Raw genomic sequence first — 20473 nt, 5'->3', positions numbered from 1 at the left:
TATTAGAATCAAGATAGAAGGGTAGTTCATTTTTCAAAACACAATTTCCTTTAATGGTAGGTCACAAATTGACTCAGATACTAATGAGTTTCAGACAAATAACTTTTGGCTACTGAACAAATCATGAATAAAAGCAAGCACTGAATATTCACCAGCAGTTATTGCCTGACCATGATGCTCAGGTGCCCTCTAGTGTGTGTAGCTTTTCATCTCAGCTCCTTGCCTCACACATTGTGTGCTGGAGATCTTATCGTGTATTCAAAGTGCATTTTATTTATTCATTTTTATTATAGTTATTAGCATCAAAGTGCATTTTAGTGTATAATCAAGAGATCTATAAAAACAGCAAAAAGACTGGAGCAACTGAATTTAAACGTCAGCAGTTGTGTTTGGAGCCCTGGTGTATAATCAAAAATGCAAGATGGGTCGACCCAATGCAGTCAGGGGATGTGATGCTATTTGGGTTACTTCAAAATTGTGTATTGTAAAAGCCTCTTTCCCCATTTTTACTGTTATTTTTCTATTTAATTTTTAAAAGTTTGCATATAGATATGGTTGAAAAATAAGCGATTTGAAAGTTATAAATTGAAAAGCTATGTTCCCAGGCAGTCCCACTCCACCCATTGCACTTAACCATCTACTTATATAGTCTTCAACAAGTTGTTATAAATATCAAGCAAATAGACATATATTTTTCTTCTCCAATTTTTAAATACTGCACATATGCTGGAGAGTGATATTGGCCAAATTATATTGTTATATTGTGTGCATGTTCAAATATGTAAAACAAATCTCATCAATATGTACAACTATGATGCACTGACAAAAAATGTGGGAAAAATACTGCACACACTGTTCTACACCTTGAATTTTTCTTAATAACAAATCCTGTTAAATTACTTATAAGATAATCTCATTTTTTTTGGCAGCTAGAGTATACTTTGTTGTGTGGATATACCATAAGTTACTTAACTACTTTCCAATTGACAGATACTTGGGTGACTTCCAATCTTTTGCTGTTACAAATAAAGCTGAGGGTTGTGGCCTGGCTCAGTGGGCAGAGCGCTTGCCTAGCATGCATGAGGCACTGAGTTCGATCCCCAGCACCACATAAAATACACAAATAAAATAAATGTAAAACAAAACAAAACAAATAAAGCTGAAATTAATGATCTTGTACAGGTATGATGTGTAATATTCAGTTAAGGGTAACTGGTATCGCTCTGATATTTATCATTTCTTTATATTGGAAACAGTGTTAGTCAGCTTTCTGTTGCTTTTACAAAATACCTGAGATAATCAACTTATAATGAAGAAAAACTTATTTTGGCTCACAGTTTCTGAGGTTTCAGTCCACGATTGATTGACCCTGTTGCCTTTGAGAAGCACAGCATGACATAGGGCATATGATAGAACAAAGTTGCTCTTCTCATGGCAGACAGGAAGCAAAAGAGACAAAGAGAAAAGGGCAGGGACTGTTCTTTTAAAGGATATGTCCCCTTGTTACCAGGTTACCTCCCACTAGACCTCGCCTAGTTTCCACTTTCTCCCAATAAAGCTAAGCTGGAGACTAAGCATTTGGGACCTTTGAAAGACATTTCTGATCCAAACTATAGCAGGAACATTCAAAATCCTCTCTACAATCTATTTTGAAATATTTACTTAATTGTTGTCAACATTGGTTATCCTATGTGACACAGCAGCAATCTGCTTTATCAAGTCTCCCAGATGACTCTGATATATGTTAGTATTTGGAAGCCACTGCTCTAGACTAGTGATTCTCAGTCTTGGCTAAACATTAGGATCACCTAGGGAGTGCTAGAGCAGCACAGTCCAGGTGAACTTCATTAGAATTTCAGTTGTTAGCCTAGGACTCAGTATTTTGAAAGTACTCAAGGTGATTCCCATGTGAAGCCAAGGCTGAGAACCACTCCCCTAGTGTATAAACCACTGAGGGCTTTGTTTTGCTTTTAAGAATCTGCAGAATAAGTCCCCTCACTCTAGGAGCATGGGCAGCATACAGAATGTAGTATGGAAGGTTTGTTAACTCCCAAGTTGGTACAATGACCTCATCATCCCCAAAGCAGGTATAGCCAGCCACTGAAAACAAATGCAAATTCCAGTTTGGTGTTTCCAGAAGAGAAGCTTAAGTAGCTACTACGTACCTGCTCTGGGTGAGTTTCCCCCCTTTTTCTGTTGTGAAGTTGAAGATACGAGTCTGTTTTAGGAGAGGGTAATCCCAAAGTCAGCTTGTTTTTTTCCACAAAATATTGCTTGGATTTCCTTCTCCGAGGGCCACGTGATCCTGGCAGGAACACCTCGTTATGTGAACTTGAACTCTTCAGGTACTGAGAGAGGTTGCTTGACTTCTCCTCCATATCACTACTGCTCAGCTCTGAAAATGGCTCTTTGTGTTGGGCACCACTCTCATAGTTTGGGCTTAAAAATTCACTTCCAAGTAAGGAAGTTTCGCTCTGAGAGCTCTTTCTCTGTTTGCCTTTTCCCTCTGAGAGTTCCATTGAAGTCTCCTTGGAAGGGTAGAGTGGATCCAAGGGCAGATTTTCTGAATAACTGGCTGCAGACTCTGGCAATGCTTCCCCCCTCAACAACTGCCCTTCTTCCTTCTTATTCTTCCAATTTGGGTCATAGCGGAGGTCTGAGTATTTGTCTTCTATAGGTTGTTGGCTGTCCAAAGCAGAAAAGAAATGGCAAGTCCTTAGTCCAGATAATTCACTCACTGTATTCAGTTGATCGTTTCATTTGAAATTAATCTCAATCTTTCTCCTCTAATTTCCTTCTTACTGTGTATATGTTAAAGATGTATCTCAGGCTCAGATTAGAACCATGCACTACACATAAGCACAAAAAGGTCTTAATTACTCAATTTTATTGAAATATGGAATAAAAGTGGAAGACAATTCTAAATGCCTGAAAACAAAATGTCTTCCACATTAAGCAATGAATCCCTATTGTTCAGAGAAATATACACAAAAAAATATACACAAAAATGATCCAGTATTTCAGCTAGTGAGGATAAAATCATAATCATAATTTAGCTGGTAATGCACACATTTGGCTATTCATCTAGGAAGGGAAATATGGATTGTTGCCTAGACATCATTTGTCTTAGCCTCCTCCCTTTGGGAGGAAAGCCAGAATTTATCTCAATTTAATATCTACGGAGGTTTATCCTTCTTCTCAGTAATTTTGCTTTCCATATCATATTGTGGATTTTATCAAATGTATTATAGAAAGATCCCCATAGCTTAGAATCAGAATGCGACTCACTGAAAGGTTCAGTCTCTTGCTTGTCAGGTCTGTGCCCACAAAACTCAGAAGACATGTCAGTGTGTACTTGATACTATAGGATGGCCCTAACTGAATGAAAGGTTAAGCAGAAGGTCCTGCCAGTGGGAAGAACTAGTTCTTAATGCGTGCAGATGACCCCAAATAAAGTCCTCCCTTTTCTCCATGACAATCTCAATTTGTAAAGTATCCTCTAGTCTTAACCAAAAAAGAAAAAAAAATATGCTGGTAATATGGCATATTTAATGGCCTCTTTGATCTTCAAAAGCTAAATGGGAGAGATTTTCCTTCCTTGAGTACAGTGGATGCAATCCTGTAATCAAAAAGAAAATGTAAATCACTCCAGCTTTTTATGCTATTTGATATTCCCGTTTACAGAAGATGTAATTTTATGCTGGGTAAACAAACTAATGGTCCCCCTAATACTAATTTACTCTTCTTAATGTGAACTTTGATTTGGTGGAAAGCAAAAACTGAAGGAAAAGCCAAAATTCCCATGTCTTGCTAAATTTTCACTTTGAATTTTTTGGTTTGCATATTAGGATGGAAAACTTTTGAAATAGTCCTCTAGCAAAATGTTTGAGAGGGAATGATCCATTTATCAGGAAATGGGATGTCAAACTGTGTCCCACTATGTCCTGAGCATTACAGGATGACCTGCCCCCAGGCTTTGATGGGGTGGTTTCTCCTGGGTGCCATCCCTATGAACTCGCAGTGTTTCTTGCCTGGCCTGGCCTGTCACCTGGATATTTAAGAGTTGGCACAGGCACATGGACAATGGCATGGTCCAGCAGAGCCCAAACTGGACTTGGACCAGACACTGGTGGCTCAAGTTCTGGATGTGCCCCTACCTCTTATGTGTCAGTTGCCAATTCATGTCATCTTGGAGCCAGTTTCTTTCATCTCTGAGAAGTTATATTCATTTTGTTTTGTTTATTTCTTAAGAATGCATAAGGATCAACAGTGTCTCTTACAGGGCTCTGTGTTGGTTCTTATTTCTGGTAAACTTGTCTCCTCACCTAGGGGAAGATCAGGGCAACAGGGCCTATTGGTTATTTTCCTTTTCTTGTCTCTGCCCCAGTATGCTGCACCATGCCAAGGACATAAGAATTCTAGAATTAATAATTGCATCTCTAAAAATACTCTAGTCAGCACAAATAAACATTACATATTTGTTTTTTAAAACCAATAGTAATAAATTAGAATCTAAACATGCAGGAGCTTCTTGCATTGGGCCAAATTAGTGAATGACTTTAGAACTTATCTTGCACTGAGCAAAACACAAAGTTCATCTGTGGCTGTTTAGCAGATGTGAGGGTGACATAGACACCTGACACTCCACTGACTGGCAAGGTTGATTTGGCCAAACTGGCTGGCCAAGTAGGTGTCCCCTTCCTTTCTCACCACTCCAGGTATAGCCCTTCCAATGCATGTGCTCCACTGAAGAGGATGACCTTCCCACTAGAGGAGGCCAGTTCTTTTGTCAAGGGTATATGAACCCTGCTAGAACCTCCAAATAGGCTCTCAACTGTGGTCTTTTAGGTACAGAAGAAAGCTCAACTATTATCTTCAGGTAAATAAAAAAATTTTAATAAAGAAATGTGCTGTTTGCCCATGTCCATACTATAATGAAAGGAAAAACTGAATTTGACTCTGCTCTTTATTCATTAGGAAACTCATGAATTCAGTAAATACTTACTTATTAAGCACTTGCTAAGCCAGGGGGATATGGAGGTAAATGACACAGTGCTGGACTCACAGACCGGAGTGGGTAGAGACAAGCTAACAAGCAGCTTACAATGTGGAGGGATGTCTGCTCTGATGAGAGGCATGGGGCCATCAGGTCTCAGTGGGAACATCCACTCCTGTCTCAGGAAATTGGGAAGAACTTTCAGGAGGAAGCGATGGTACTGCTGAGACCTAAGGCTAAAGAAGCATGTGCTAAGCTGAGGGAACAACATGTAAAAAGGAATGGAGGGGAGAGAGAATGTGGTGTTTTCCAGGAACAACTTCTGAATGAATAAAGTGGAGGGTGTCGGGAAGGAAGGCTGAAGAACAGAGCTCAAGGTCAAGCAGAGGTCGGATCTTGAATGACTTTGAAAACTCTATGAAAGCATCTGGGCTCCATAAATTGATTTGTAAGTTTAGTTGGAGAGAAGAGATTTTAGAAAACATTTCTGGACAACCAAAGCATTGAGTTTCTGTTATACACTAGTCCTCTAGTTTTCACTGCTTAGAACAAGGATGGCCACCTCTCAAGGTGACAACCCTGGGCATCACTGTTCTGCCACTCAGTAGGGAGAGGGATGTAGAAAGACAGCACATTACATTGTATGTTGATCTCAAGGAATGCTTGCAGTGAATCCCTAATTTTTGCCTTAGAACAACTTGAGGGAAGTATAGTACTATTATTATTATCCTCATTTAACTGATGAAGAAACTAAGGCTGATAGAGCTTTTCTAAGTCTCCCAAGGCCACAGAGCAAAGGAGTGGTAGAGCTAGGATACAGACCCTGGCAGTCTGCTCTGGTTCCTGGTTCTTGTCCATTAAGTAGCAATAGATGCCACAGCATTTCCCATAGGTGGGCGTGAAGCAAACTTGGTGCAGTGTCTGCCTTGGGTGAGTCAGAGAATTGCTCAGTAAGCCAGCAATAGATATCTGTGGAGGACCTCCCTGTGTATAGGCAGAATGTTAGGCACAAAAGATAAAGCAGTACATAAAAGAGAAGCAGGCTGGTGGATCCTCTCCTTCAGTGAGGAGGACAGGCTTTATGCACCAACTGTAATGAATGAGGAAAGATTTAAACAGGATGCTGTAAGTATTTCCAATAGGAAGACAGGGCTGGATACAGAGCTCATTGGTAGAACATTTGCTTCGTATGCATGAGGGCTTGGGTTCCATCTGCAGCACTATAACAACAACAACAACAATAATAATAAATAAAAATAAAATAGGAGGAAATAACCTTGTTTATCACTGAAAATGTTAACCTCTTATTTCCAGATTCAATTGCTAGATGATATCTCAAGTCTATTTCAAATCCATTGTTCTATAATTCTATGATAGACTGACAAGATAATCAATAACTGAGTAATGTCCACTATTTTTTCAATAAGTAATTGCCATAGTGTGAATTTAAAGTGTCTCTCAAAGGCCCATAGGGTAAAGGCTTGTTGCCAGCCTGTGACATTATTGGAAGGTGGTGGAACCTCTAAGAGGTGTGGCCTAGAGGAAGGAAGTTAGGTCACTGGATGTGTGCTCTAGAAGGGGATATTGGGACCCTGCTCCTTCCTCTCTCTCTCTGCTTCCTGGCTGACATGATATGAACAGCGATCCTCCACTGCGTGCTCCTGCCATGAGGCACTGTCCCTCCACAGAGCCAAAGCAACAGGGCCAAATGACTGAACTGAAGCCTCTAAAAGTATGAATCACAATAAATCTTTCCTTCTTATAAGTTGTTTATGTCAGGTATTTTGTCACAGTGATAGAAAGCTGACTAACAGTAACTTTCAACAGTTGAAGGAAATGGATTTCTGATTTTCTCATCTGCAGTTACACCAAAATTAATATACTGAGACTAGTCATCATATTTTACCAGTATCAGCAGAAAACGGCATCATGTCTACAGACATGGCTAAAGACTTTCCTCGATCACATGCAATGATCATGGTGCTTTGTTTCTATGAATGATGACATGGAATACTGTGGTTCTGAGAAATGGTTCAGCAGAGTGTCAAAGGACAAGCGTCCTAGAATCAGCTGCCTACACTGAATTCCTGGTGTCACCAGTTGCTATGTGAACATGGGAAAGTTATTTAATTAACTTTTGTGTTTGCACTGAGTCACAGTCAGTAAGGGCTAGCTATGAAAGCACCTGTCAGTGAGCTGTTACTGGTCTCTGCTTGCTGTGTGACATTCAGACACCATAGCATGGCTTTGTTGTTGTGTACTGTGCTTCCTGCTGATGGATCTCCAGGGATCCTTGTCTCCCCAAGGCTTCAGGTATTTCCAGGGAACAAAGCTATCTTGTGATGCTATAAGTGTTACTCTAGTAGCCTGAAAGAATTAACACCCATCTTTAAAAATCCAATTTTTAGTTGTGACTTAGGCATTATGGAGAATGTATGAATCATAACTTAGGACATGGGATTGAGAAATGTCAGTGTTTCCATGAGACAAAACATTTTGACAGCTGCTGAAAGGTGATGAAGAAGATGAAACTGGGAGAATTAAATTATTTTAGAATTTCCACGAAAGTTGTAGTCTCTAATCTCAATAGATTTCCTTTCTCAAGAGGCTACAAAAGCAATATCACATGCTATAGAAGACTAATGTTTTAAGTGGAACCTGGAAAATACAGAAACAAACCTGGTTGAGAAACATGTTTTTGAACAAGTGTTTTTGAAGAGAAACCCTAAAAACATGTACAAGCAAGGATAGCATCGGAACATGTGGCTTATATGAAAGCTTTAGCCACATTGCTTACACCTGCAATGACTATCTTAAACCTCTCCTTCTCCCTTTCTAGATGGAAAACATATGTTGAAACAACAGGAGGTAATGTTTTACAAAATTATGAGCACAGAAAGCTGTAATGCTTCACAGAAACAAATGTAATGGTTGAAACAGAACATGATACTAAAGAACCCCATTGTACTGAGCTTGTGTGCTGAGAAGTCCCATTGTGTTTTGTGGTCCAGGTCAACACACTGGGACAAAATGAGTGTGAAGTACCCTTTCATCAGTAATCATCCACGCACAAAACATGCACCCCTTTCCTCCTCATTTGGTAGAAAGGTTACACAGACAATGAGTACACAACTCTTTTGTTATGGCTCAGACAACAGATGCCGGGTCTCCTCTTCAGAGGCCTGGTTAGAAATGGATGCAGAGAAGGGGGCGGGGGCGGGCTCACATGTATGCGCCAGGATATTTGCTGGCTTTAATGGACCATATTTGAGTACTCGCTGCGATAACTTCAAACAAAATAAAATCAAGACTCCATTTAATGAAGAGCTTCATATTCAGTTTTGTATTCAATCAAAAAATTACTAAAATTAGAGCATGTTTCTAGTACAATTAACATCCTTTGCACTCACAATAAAATATTCAATAACTGGCCATTTTGCCTGTTGAGGAGGTGAATAAAAGCATTGCTATTAATCATTTAGCTGTTATTTATTTGCCACTTTATTTTAAGTAGGCAGTTAAATTGAAACTGCACATGTTATTATTGATTTAGTTTTAATTTAATCCTTTTAAACAGAACAATTATTCCCAATTTATATGCCATTAAATCTTTTATGCATATGAGCAGTAAATTCAATTTTTGTTTAAGTGTAAAGTTTTTAATGCTTCTTTAAGGAACTATAAAAATAACAATTGTTTCCAAGGATTTCCGAATTCTATGCTCATCTTAATCTTCTCATCAATGGCTTTGAAGTAAATAGAATGAAATAAATCCAAAAGATTAAAAATTCACTTTTGCAAGTCTGTAAGTTTTTTTTTTTTTTTTCCTTTTTGTGGTGCTGGGGATCAACCCGAGGGCCATGAGTATGAGTAGGCCAGCTAAATTCTCTACTACTGAGCTACATCAAAGCAGGAAATAAAATGGTTCCACAAATATACTGAAATGTTTTGTGGAGGTTATTTGCAATCTAAAAAATTTCATTCAATGAAGGCACTTTTTGACTTAAAAAAAAAAAAAAGATGGTTTTATGAAATAAAGACCAAAGACTGTCTACAGAAACACACTAAAGTGAAGGGGCTAAATTGTTAGTGAATTCTGTTTACAGTAATTATATAATTTGTAATTCCAACCAAAGTCCCCCTTTTTCTTCAACAAAAGATTTGTGGCTAAAAATCAACCAAATATTTATCCCCAAGTTCTTATTAGTACCAATTTTTATTCAAGGACAATCTATGAATTAAAAAAATAAATGATCTAAAGAGGACATTTTAGTAATAGCAATGTAAAATTCTAGTGCTTCTTTCTATTAAGTTATGTGAAGCCAAGGCTGCATCTTCACAAGGGAAATGCTGTAGTATTTAGAGACACAATTCCTCTCAGTCAGTGAGTCCACAGTGCTAGTGGCAGACATTTTCCATGGAGGCTCCGGTGTTCCTTTCATTCTCCAAAGCAATGGCTAAGAGGGTAGAGACCTAGATTTACAAAATTTCTAGGTGCTTATATGTCCTTTAGATAGAGTTTCTTATATTTTAAATGTCAGACTGAGAGCACTGGAATTTTGCTGTGATATCATGGGAAAAGCAATGGACCTGAGTTCTTGTGCTGCTTTGCCAGTGACCAGCAATGTGAACTTGAGGGCATCTCCTCACCCCTCTAGGTCTCAGGTTTCTCCTTTGTACAACAGGGAACAGGATGACCTTTATGGGCCCTATATGCTCTAAGAATCCACCCTTTTATTAGTTGGATTGGGCCTGTCATGAAAAAAACTCTATGATGTTATAAATACTGGGGAAAAAAATTAGTTTACATTCCATACAGTAAAATATATTAGTCGAAGTTCCATAGATATCCACACTAATCAAATTACATACATTAAAATATACTAAGCAAACTTTTCTATATTTGGAAACTTATCAGGGAGGGAAAAGTAATGTAGATGGAAAAGGTCATAAATTAAACTATCCCTTTAGTAACCTGGTTACAATCTCTTTTAATCTCTCAATAGACTCGCAGGATTGTAGGTAACATAAATTTAAATGCATGTTGTGAGGTTTCGACCTATTTGCTTATTTTAACACGACAATGCATTCTAGTTTTGAAATAAACAAGAAAGAAACTCATGGCTGTCTCTGAGGGCAACAAACCCCAGGAGTCACCATGGCTTTAGCATTTCTGGCGGGGACTCTGCCTTTAATAGACACGATTCATGCCCACGCACACACTTTACTTCCTTCTGTGACTGCTCAGCTGTCACGGTGGCACGGTGCCTGCTCTGAGAAGCACATCAGGGCTTAACTAAAGCATGGTTTGTGAGTAAATGAATAAAACTAAAATAGAAATAACTAATACCTATGACAAAACCTCACTTCTCTGATAAATCTATTTCCATGTCATCTGAAATAAAAACTAAAATGCTAGTAGCTATTCCCCAAATACCATGTGGAAACCCCTGGAACATTATACTGGTATGCAGTGTAATGTATTGAAGGAGGTTGGCCAACCAATGCCTTAAGTTGAAAATCTACCAAATTAAAGACAATAGAAATCAACGTGATGGATGTTGCTAGGTATCAACAGGAATGAAAGTGAGTCCTGGAGGCTTCTGGAATGTTCTCCACAGTCCTAGAATATTAGAACCAGCCTTAAATGTCTGCTTTACACTCCCAATCATTGCAAAACATCTATAACAACTGTAATAGACAGTATTCCAGCCTCAGCTTAAATATTTCCAAAGAGTTCTACAGAACAGCTTGAGAAATCTGGGACAAAATGAGAATCCTGTTTTGGTTTTCACCAGGTCTTCCTTTATCCACCAGTATCTGTTTTGGTCTTCAGGCTGCAGAACTCATCACTTAGTACTTCTCATGAGTCTCACATTATTAGCCAGAAACATCACATATTAAAACAATGGAGAGGAAAAATTATATACCACAACACAATGAAGATGCAGACCGCAAGTTACCTTGCAGACAATTCGGAATATTCAATTTAACTAGTAATTCTTCATTGTGCCTATTTGCCTCCTGTTAATTTCTAACACAAGTAGTTTATTAGACAGGATACAGCCCTTTGTGGATGCTGTGGTTCCCAGGTGATGAGAGAGGAAAACATCTGTAGAGCTCAACAAATAGAAGCAGTCTGTTTCCCAGAGGAGATGATGAAGTATAAGGCTACTGCAACACAATGCCCAAGGTAAAATACAATTAATGTTTATTTATTCTGAGGGCACAGTATCCTTTAAAAAGTTTTATTACTTTACTAACATTTATAATTTACATGCATATTTAGTCTGGCCTCAGTCTGTACTGGAATTGTTCTCTCTTTAATTTTTGCTAGATATTAAGGCAGAATCCTTCATCAGCTCAATCCATTATTATCTAGTCAGATATTCATAATTAAAGGCTTAGGCTTTGGAGTTAGGAGAGAGTTTAATTCAATGTCTAGTTATGCCACTTAGCAACTATATACACCTACAAAAAACTCTTAGAGCCTTATCTGCAAAACGAGAAAGATAATGCTTACGGGCTAGGGGCGTTGCTCAGTGGTAGAGTATGCACCTTACATGACAAGGCCCTGGGTTCAATCCCCAGCACCAAATAAATGAATAAATAAATAAAGCCTATCTAAGGGGATCTTTAAAAGATAATGAGATAGTATATACAAATTAAATAGTTCCATAAATAGTAGTAATTATATAAGTATTACTGTAAGCAAGACTTTATTTTATACATATACTGGGTACTTGCTGTTTTCTGATTTTTTTTTTAAAATATAAGACTTCAGAAAGCTCCCTGACTTAAGAGGTTATTTCTAATGCTCTAGGCATTACACTGATCTCTTTCTTCATGAGTGCTGAGTGTCATAAGGCTTGTTTTGGAGTGGGGTTTAAGGACTGTCACATGAAGATCCTCTCTCCACTCTTGATTCATTCACTACAGTCAATATTGCTCCAATTTCTATTAAGTAAAAGGTTTTCTCTAATCCATATACACTGAACTATGCTTGACATTGGTGAGATACAAGAGAGTAATTGCTTTGAGAAGATTCTAGTAACATCAAAACACAAGGGTAGGGCTAAGTGATTTGCCAGGCAGCTTTTAAAATTATTCATTATAAAAGCAAGAAGAAAAAAGAGATTTGCTTTGGTTTAAGGCAAGGCTTTGACTAATTTTTTGAACTACAATTCCCAGAATGCCACCTACCTTATAGAAATGAACTCTATTTGAATTTCAAATTGTGTATGTTCTGAACTCAAATATGAGCAAAAATACATTTAGGAAAGATTTCTAAGACTAATGTGAGGCAGAGAGAGGAATCAATAACTAAACTGTCCCTGAGTAACATTTTTGAAGTATTATTTACTCAACTGCCTCAGGTCTGTTTTCCTTTACATTGTGAAACTGGTCCTCATATGTTCAATGAATGAACTATGTTCTGACAATTACAGAGTTATAACCCATTTCTAATTATGCCCCAAGGTTATAGTCTATCACTCACCATTTCCAAGGCAAGTCAATCTGAGCAAAACAGCATTTTGTTTAAGGAACTCTGAATCAAAATACTAAAAATCTAACCATAATTTTGATTTTTTTGTAAGCATTATTCTTTATTACTTAAAATATATTAAGTAGTTTTTAAATTGCCTTTTGGTTAAAAAAAAAAGAAAACAGGGTTAAAGTCAGGTCCCTCAGCATCAGAAAAAAGGAGGAAAAACTGAAAAATTGGGAGAGAAGAAGGTCACTTAATGGATTCTTGCCTTTTTGTTTGTTTGTTTGTTTTTTATCTTAAAAGTACAGACAAGGACACTTTGTACAAGGCAAAAGATTTTTCCTTTCTGATGCCCTCATTTCTGTAAATAAAACTATACCATTTACTATCTAAGAGACTCTGAATGTCTTAGTTTAGAGCCATGATAAAAACATGGCTTAGGACCAAGTGAGAATGCCTGAGCTTTCTGCTCCAGCGCTCACTAAATACATGAATGGGTATAATATAACTTCTTGACACTCATTTACAACCTCAAGGTGTGATCATTACAGTGTCTACCTATCAGGGCTGCCATAGGATTTAAATGAGGTAATACATGTAAAGAGTTTTGCACAGTGATGGGCTTATGTTTAGCATTCTGAAATGCCAGCTATTGTTATTAAATTTACTCTTTGACTTCTCTTGTTCCTAATATCCATATCTAAGCTGTACCAAGCTCTATCAATTATTTCATATACCTTTCAATTAAAATATTGTTAAAAAAAAAAAACAAAAAACCAAAACCCTGAGCTGGGCACGGTGGCACACACCTGTAATCCCAGCGGCTTGGGAGACTGAGATACTTGAGAGCCAGCCTCAGCAATGGCAAAGCGCTTAGCACCCTCAATGAGACCCTGTCTCTAAATAAAATATAAAATAGGGTTGGGGATGTGGCTCAGTGGTTGGTGCCCCTGAGTTCAATCCCTGGTACAAACAAAACAAAACAAAACCTGAGAACATTCCATGTCCCATGTGTGATCAGATAATTATACCATGGCACCTCTAGATACTGAAATACTGAGTAGCATGAAAAAATAAATCACATCTACAAATGTAGGAAAATACTCAATACTTATAACATTTAGTGGAATGAAATAAACCGATGCCAAAGAGTGTCTGAATTGATCTCTTTTGGATAAAAACATGCTGACAAGTCATCAGGAAAAGTAGCTGAAATCTATAAAAAGAATTTTATAACCTGTCAGAGTGGCAAAAGTTAGAAAGACTAGGTAACCGTGAGGACTGAAGACTTGCAGATACTGTGAGGAAATTCTTGCACATCTACCCAAAGAGACACAAGGATGTGTACAGAATATTATGTTAAATAAGAAAAATGAAAACAGCCTAAATTCTCTTCAATGGGTAAGGGTCAGTTGTATGTTCACACAGCAAAACTTATTCAGAAGTTTCAAAATGAATGACCACAGTCCTCAGCTAAAAAAGATAATGATAAACTGTTAAGACAATGATGCTGACTGAACAAACAGGGAGAAAAATACAATACAATACAAATATATCTACTGATTATAGATTGTCTATGAAAGAAATGAATAGAAGATTGAAAGAACAGTGCAAACCCACATAAATGCATGTTGGGTTATCTCTGAGGAGGAAGATAGGGGAATGTATTTGAGAAGGGGTAAAGGAAACTCTATCTGTAATGTTTTATGACTTGAAGAATTTAAACAAATATGGCAATCAGGGTTATGTCATCTTTTCCCCTGTACTTTTCTGTAGGCTAGAAGTTTCTCATAATTACAAAAATTGATATTAGTAACAAAACAAGTCCTCCATTAGAGCACTATGCCCTTAGACCAGCTATTTCATCTCCGTTGGCCTCACTTTTCCTCTCTGGAAAATGACGCTCTCAGCACCTTCCCTGCAAGGTCACAGTGAAGAGCTGAGTGAAACTACAGATGGGCCTTCAAAAGGTGGCATCATTATTGTGACAGTCTCATTACCCTCTGATAGTCTCTCTGCCCATTGAGTCTTTATTCTTTAATTTAAAATGCACCAGCATGTAGAATAACTGCCTTGACCACTGCTTCATCTCACTGCCCTCCCTAAGAACCTGTCCTCTTTTCTCCTGGCTGACCCAATCCAGTCCCAATCAAGCATTCTGTCTCACCAAAATCATCCTGGAACACCTCTGTGGCATCATTTTTCCCTTACTGTGTATCTGGAGATCCCCTAAGATGCATATGAGATTCATTTAACTTGATATCCCCAGTAAAAGGAAGAGGAGGGGAAGTAAAAAAGGAAGAAAATGACTTAGGACTGGGATCCAATTTTGGCTCCCACTGGAGTCCTTACCATGACTGTATCCCTAGGACAAATCCTTTGAGTTCTCTGGTGTGGAGGAGTTATACTCAATGACCTGTAAATTTGTCCTGCAGTTAGAGGTGCTTTTAAAAGCCCCTATTTTCAGATTCCTACTCAAACAATTTTCCCATGCAAATTAGGTGTAACCCCCATAGACTCCCTAATGTGCCACAAACATGTCATTCTAATTGTGACCTTCTATCCAAATCTTGATTTCAAAATGATGCCCAAGTTCTAGGCCTTTTAATCAACTTTACTTAACATATTTGACACCTCATTTAAAAACAAAATCAATATAGGCCAGGAGTTGTGGCTCAGTGGTAGAGTGCTTGCCTAGCATGTGTGAGGCACTGGGTTCAATTCTCAGCACCACATATTTAAAATAAAGGTCCATTGACAACTAAAAAAATTTTTTAAAAATCAATGTAATATGATTTACAAGAGCTAGTCACTGTTCTAAACACTTTGCATATATTATTTTAGCTTCATAACTCTGCAACTATTGTTATTATGCCCTTTTTACTGATGAGGAAACTGAGACACAAAAGCATTAAATGGACTTGACTAACACTGTATAAGTAAGTGGCAGAACCAGTATTTGAACCTAAGTGGTCTGCTTTATATTCTATGAACTTGTCCACCACACTAAAACTCCTTATTTTTTTTCATTTTTTTTATTAGTTGCACATGACAATACAATGATCTTGACATATCATACATTTGAATCAAATGGGTAAAACTCCCTTCTTAATAACTTCTTCTGTAATGAAGCTGTAATCATGTAATTTACAGCTTCATTAAAATGGATTATTTTTATTCCCTTACGTTTTTTTAGTAGCTCATAGCATATAGTTAAATCCCATAAGTGATGATTATTAGATGAAATCTGTATGTGATCATTCAGACCCCAGGAGATCAGCCTCTATTAGCTATGAAAAAAGGGGCCAGATAGGATTCTACCAATTATTTGTATTTTATTGACATTCATAGCAATCCTGTGAGACAAGCAGTCTAGATCAAATAACAGATGAGAACAAGTGGTTTGTAGAAATTAAGTAAGCTTACTTCAAATGTGACACTAAACAGCACACTTAGACCAAATTAAGACCATTAGACTTCACATACATACTTTTTTTAATACCAGGATTTCTCTAAGGTGAGGTCATAGCAATGGAGACACTTGGAATATGGATAAAAAATAAGGAATATAAGAAATGCAAATGCCCTTTTAAAATACCCATTGTTTTAATTTAAAAAAGAAATCAATGTGACAAAAACCAAGCAGCCATGCTGTCCTTAGCTGCTTAGAGACCTGTCTCACATACATTACAAGGTGTGTGCCAGGTGAGCCTGTCCTTACTGATACAGGATTATTTATGACTATATACAAGCCAACTCCTTACCTGTTATTCACGTCATTATCCTGGACCGGGAGGTCTCCTTGGATGGCCATCTGAGCTACTTTTCTGCTTGCTTCCTCTTCTGTTTCACTCAAGCTTTCCCTCTGAGGACTGCCCTCTAGGCTGTCAGGCTCCACATCTACATCCTGGATTTGGTCCTCAAGTTCAGACTGGGACTCGAACTCTTGAGTGAGGCTTTCTGAATCTGATTCCAAGGAGTCTTCTGAAATCAGATTTAAGTCTTCTTTCTTACGGAGTGCGTTTGAGGACTGGACATTTAAGTTGGTATGACGGACAGGAGATTGAACGGAAAGCTTGGGAATTAGTTTACTCTTACTCATTTTGAAAAATTCAGAAATCAACAGGAGATAGTCTTGATAGGAACAGTTGGCTGGTAAGTTCTGGTTTGCAAAATCGTTACCTAAAAAATTTATATTTATGTTACTCTATGACTACTGAAAACTCCTTAATGTCAATATTTATAAAAAATTTCAACAAGTAAGAGAACCTTGTTATATTATCTGCAGGCTTTTGTATGTAGCAATAGCTATTGGAAAAACAATTGTGTTTCCTCTCTTACACAAACATCTGATTTAGAGCTCATAAACAGCCCAAGTAATCAAATGCTGTTTCACTGAGGAAATCAAATGGTTGCTTAAAAGCAGATTCCCTTTTCCAGCTTCCAAGGGCTTGCTACAGACAAGCCAGCGGAAAGCCAATAGTTAATTATGAACAGTACCTTGATGGTACTTTATTTCATTATGGACAGTACCTTCTTTCAAATGGCCCAGGCAACAACTTATCCTGTTCAGCAGTATTCATGGGTAGAGTAAAACAGGTTCAGAGTCTACCTTTCGGAAAATACAGAAAAGAGAAAGAAAAGTATGGTTTCCATAGTTGGAGGTGGTTTTGTTCCTAGATCTATTTTGGCCAGCTACATCATTTGGAAAAGACCATTTGATATCCTGGCTGCCACTAGAGAGAAATATATAATTTAGGCGCTTATAAGGAAATCAAACTCAGCTCAGTATTAAACAATATAATAATAATAATAATAATAAAAACTATTCAACAAAATATTTGGGAACCTTGCTGATCCTTCCACTGAGCCAACAAGCAGAGGCTGGAAGTCACCGATATGAAAGGGATGCTATCCTGGGGATGACAGTTGGGTGGGTGGGAGACTGAACTGAATGACTGCTAGGAATTAGTTGGAGTCCCATCCAGCTTGCCTAGAGTGTGATTCCAAGTGAACCCTCACTGTCTCAAAGGGCTCTTATGTGACCCATGAGATGGTTTATGGAAAGGGTGCTTTGAGTTCATATAGGACTGAAAGGAGATGATGTTTTTGGATTGTGCTTCCTTTCATCTTTATCTAGCATTTCTATTTTGGTTGATCTTGTATCTTACTGCCTTTATGCCATTTTTTTCCTGTAAGTCATATAATAAAAATCTTCACCACTAGAGATTACTGTAAAATTTATTTTATTGGCTTGCTTATGTTCTTCTGGAAAATCCTAATTTTAATTAAATAACATAACCTTATCCACCTTATTCCTATTCTAGGGTTACTTATTATGTTGACTTTGTTGCTAAGGCTTCCATGGAACAGCAACTCCTTGGAGGAAAGTGTCTTAACAAACATAACAGACAAAAGATAATGTTCATATTTAAATACGCGTGAAGTGATTTTCTATTTAACTCAAAGTTCCCCCTGTTGGTAGACTAACATCATTGCCTAATTGTACAAACTAGTTTGCTCTATAGTCTCTTACTTTAAAAATATATAGTTAATTCTGCCATATTATTTTAATAATGATAAGCAGATCGTTGCTTTGTAGGGTGTCTGTAAAAAGCAGCAAATCCAGCAGATACTAATGTATTTAAAAGTTTGTTTTAATAACATTGTTTTTATTGTAGGAGTTAAGATCACAGTATTGGGACCTCAAAGAACAAGCTTAAAATAATCATTATAGTTCAATTTTAAAGCTTAAAATGATCATTATAGTTCAATTTTAAATTGTGCTTTCATAAAATAATTCAGTTCTTTCTATTCTTAAGTGAGAGGCCAGGGTTTCTTGTCATTAACAGTAATAAACTAACAAAAGCTGGGTGGTTTGGACATCTGATCTTACAAAAGCACGGGATTATACAAAAGGAAAAGCTCACAACTTGAACAAATCAATAAGTGGGCGTTTGACATTTAATTGAATGTGGCTCTCTAATACCACGAAGTGAAAAACGTTGTGCCACTAAAATTTCTGACCAAGAGAGGCTGACTGGCCAGTCAAAATTCCTCTAAGTAAACCAGAAATAGGGGGACTAAGAAATGCCAGCTGTCCAAGGGTTCCTTCACGGCCTGGGTGTAGTCCACTAGTTCTGGGACACATTAATTTCCTTCTACAGATGAATGACAAAGAAAAAGTTGCCCCAGTCTGGGGCAGGCCTGGAAGCAGCCCAGAAGGGAAGTTTGGGTTTTCTCCCTTTGTCTGTTTCTGGGGAACACGACCAAAAACGCCACAGGGGCGTTTGAAGGTCAGGTGCCCTGGCCGGCCTCCACTGGCCGAGGACAGGCTGCGGGGAGCCTCTCCGTGTAGTGACCCCCTGGCCTTTGGCTCCTAGTCCCCAGGCCCCGATGCTCCTCGCGCCGGCCTGGGTTCCCCCGCCCGCACCCAGGTCGCTCGGGTGCCTTCCTGCAGCCCTCCCCCACCAGCCTGTCACTCCCCTCCCCGGCGCGCCGCCCACCTCGCTCCAGGAGGCAGCCGCCCGTCGCCGGCCAGGCACTCCTCGGTGGCCGGGACCTCGGCGCCCCGCATCCTCAGCGCCGCCGCCGGCGGCTCCCGCGGGGCTCCGGGCCCCCGCCCGCCGCGCTGCCTGGAGACCGCGGCCAACACAGCCCGCCCGCGCCGCGCGCTCCCGAACGCAGCTGCCGCCCTGCCCCGGGCGGGGGCGGCTGCAAACGGCCTTGACCTGGGCTGCGGGCTGCGGAGCTGCGGTCCCGCCACCCTGACCTTCCCATACTGCAGGGCAAAGGAAAGGAGGCTGTGTTGCAAATGAAACTGTGGGGACACCCGAAGAACTCCGACCAAACGGGAAGAAAAGTACCCCCATTAATGAAGGAGTCAGTGACTGCAATGGATATTTAAAGAAAAGAAGAAGAAGAAGAAGAAGAGGAAGAGGAAGAGGAAGAGAGAAAGAGAAAGAGACAACCAATAAATACCTGCTGTTTATTGGAAAGGGTGCTTAATTCATTAATAATCTGAAGAGGCAAATTTAAAATTATACCGGAGACAGAACTCACCAGACAGACATAAGTTAAAAAGTTTGAGTGCCAGGTGTTAATTAAGGACGGCATAAGACACAGAACCCCCATTTATTGCTGGGGGAAATATGAACTGGCACAACCGCTTTGGAAAATAGTTTGGCCTTAACTGGGATATGTATACTTTAGGATCCAGCAATTTCACTTTCAGGCATTTAGTCTGAAGAAGTGTGTCTTAGGATATGCATCCAAACTGAAGAAAATTGAAGCATTCATTAATAACAGAATGGTTCATTGAATTGTCATATTCCATACACAGGCATACAATGTAGTAGTGAAAAGGAATGAAATACAGCAACGAAGAACGAAGATTGAAATGTGTAACAACATGGAGGTATCTTGAAAATTGAATATTGAGCAATAATTAAAACTCAGAAAAAATATATTCTGATTATTTTTATAGAAAATTAAAGGCAGGCTAAATCAAACTGTACTATGTTTATAGATCATACTCAGTGGAAAAAACTATGGGAAGAAAAAAGCCAAGTAGGGATTTCCATAAAATTAGGATTGTGGCAGGTAAGGTGAGGACCACAGGAAAGGGTACTTTCAAAAGATGGTATTTCCTGGGCTGGAGTTGTGGCTCAGTGGTACAGCAGTCACCTAGCAGTGTGAGGCCCTGGGTTCTATCCTCAGCACCACGTAAAAATAAATAAAATAAAGGCATTGTGTACAACTAAAAAATGAAATTTTTTTTAAAAAAGATTGTATTTCCTGACCTTGATGGTGGTAACATAGATGTTCATTTTATAACACTTCATTAAGATGGACATTCATATAGGTGCAGAATTTTTCACTATATCAAAAAAGGTTTCAAAGGAGAGTAAAGAAAAGGAATGTAGGGAATTATATTCTTATTAAAATAGCATTAAAATCATAAGTAGATTTGAGGAACAGTCTTCAAA

At 38.5% G+C, this 20473-nt stretch overlaps 1 protein-coding gene across 5 annotated transcripts in view; it reads right to left on the bottom strand.

Annotated features, from left to right (window-relative positions):
- Jhy (junctional cadherin complex regulator) overlaps positions 1–19080 on the bottom strand; it is a 77929-nt gene extending 58849 nt beyond the window's left edge. For 4 of the 5 annotated variants that reach the window (XM_071616787.1, XM_027930441.2, XM_027930442.2 and 1 more), the window contains exons 1-3: positions 18992–19080; positions 16250–16667; positions 2166–2685 (exon numbers count right to left, since the gene is read on the bottom strand). In XM_071616787.1, the coding sequence (XP_071472888.1) occupies positions 2166–2685; positions 16250–16587 (858 nt within the window). In that variant the 5' untranslated portion in view covers positions 16588–16667; positions 18992–19080. Of the gene's footprint in view, positions 1–2165; positions 2686–16249; positions 16668–17018; positions 17098–18991 lie in introns of those variants that run through there. The other variant, XM_071616786.1, reaches the window with a different exon arrangement.
- Between the last annotated feature and the right edge of the window lie 1393 nt (positions 19081–20473).

This window comes from Marmota flaviventris, chromosome 9 (assembly GCF_047511675.1).
Source record: "Marmota flaviventris isolate mMarFla1 chromosome 9, mMarFla1.hap1, whole genome shotgun sequence".
NCBI classification, from domain to species: domain Eukaryota; kingdom Metazoa; phylum Chordata; class Mammalia; order Rodentia; family Sciuridae; genus Marmota; species Marmota flaviventris.
Note: the sequence above shows the minus strand (reverse complement) of the source record. Positions and strands in the feature narration are given on the sequence as shown.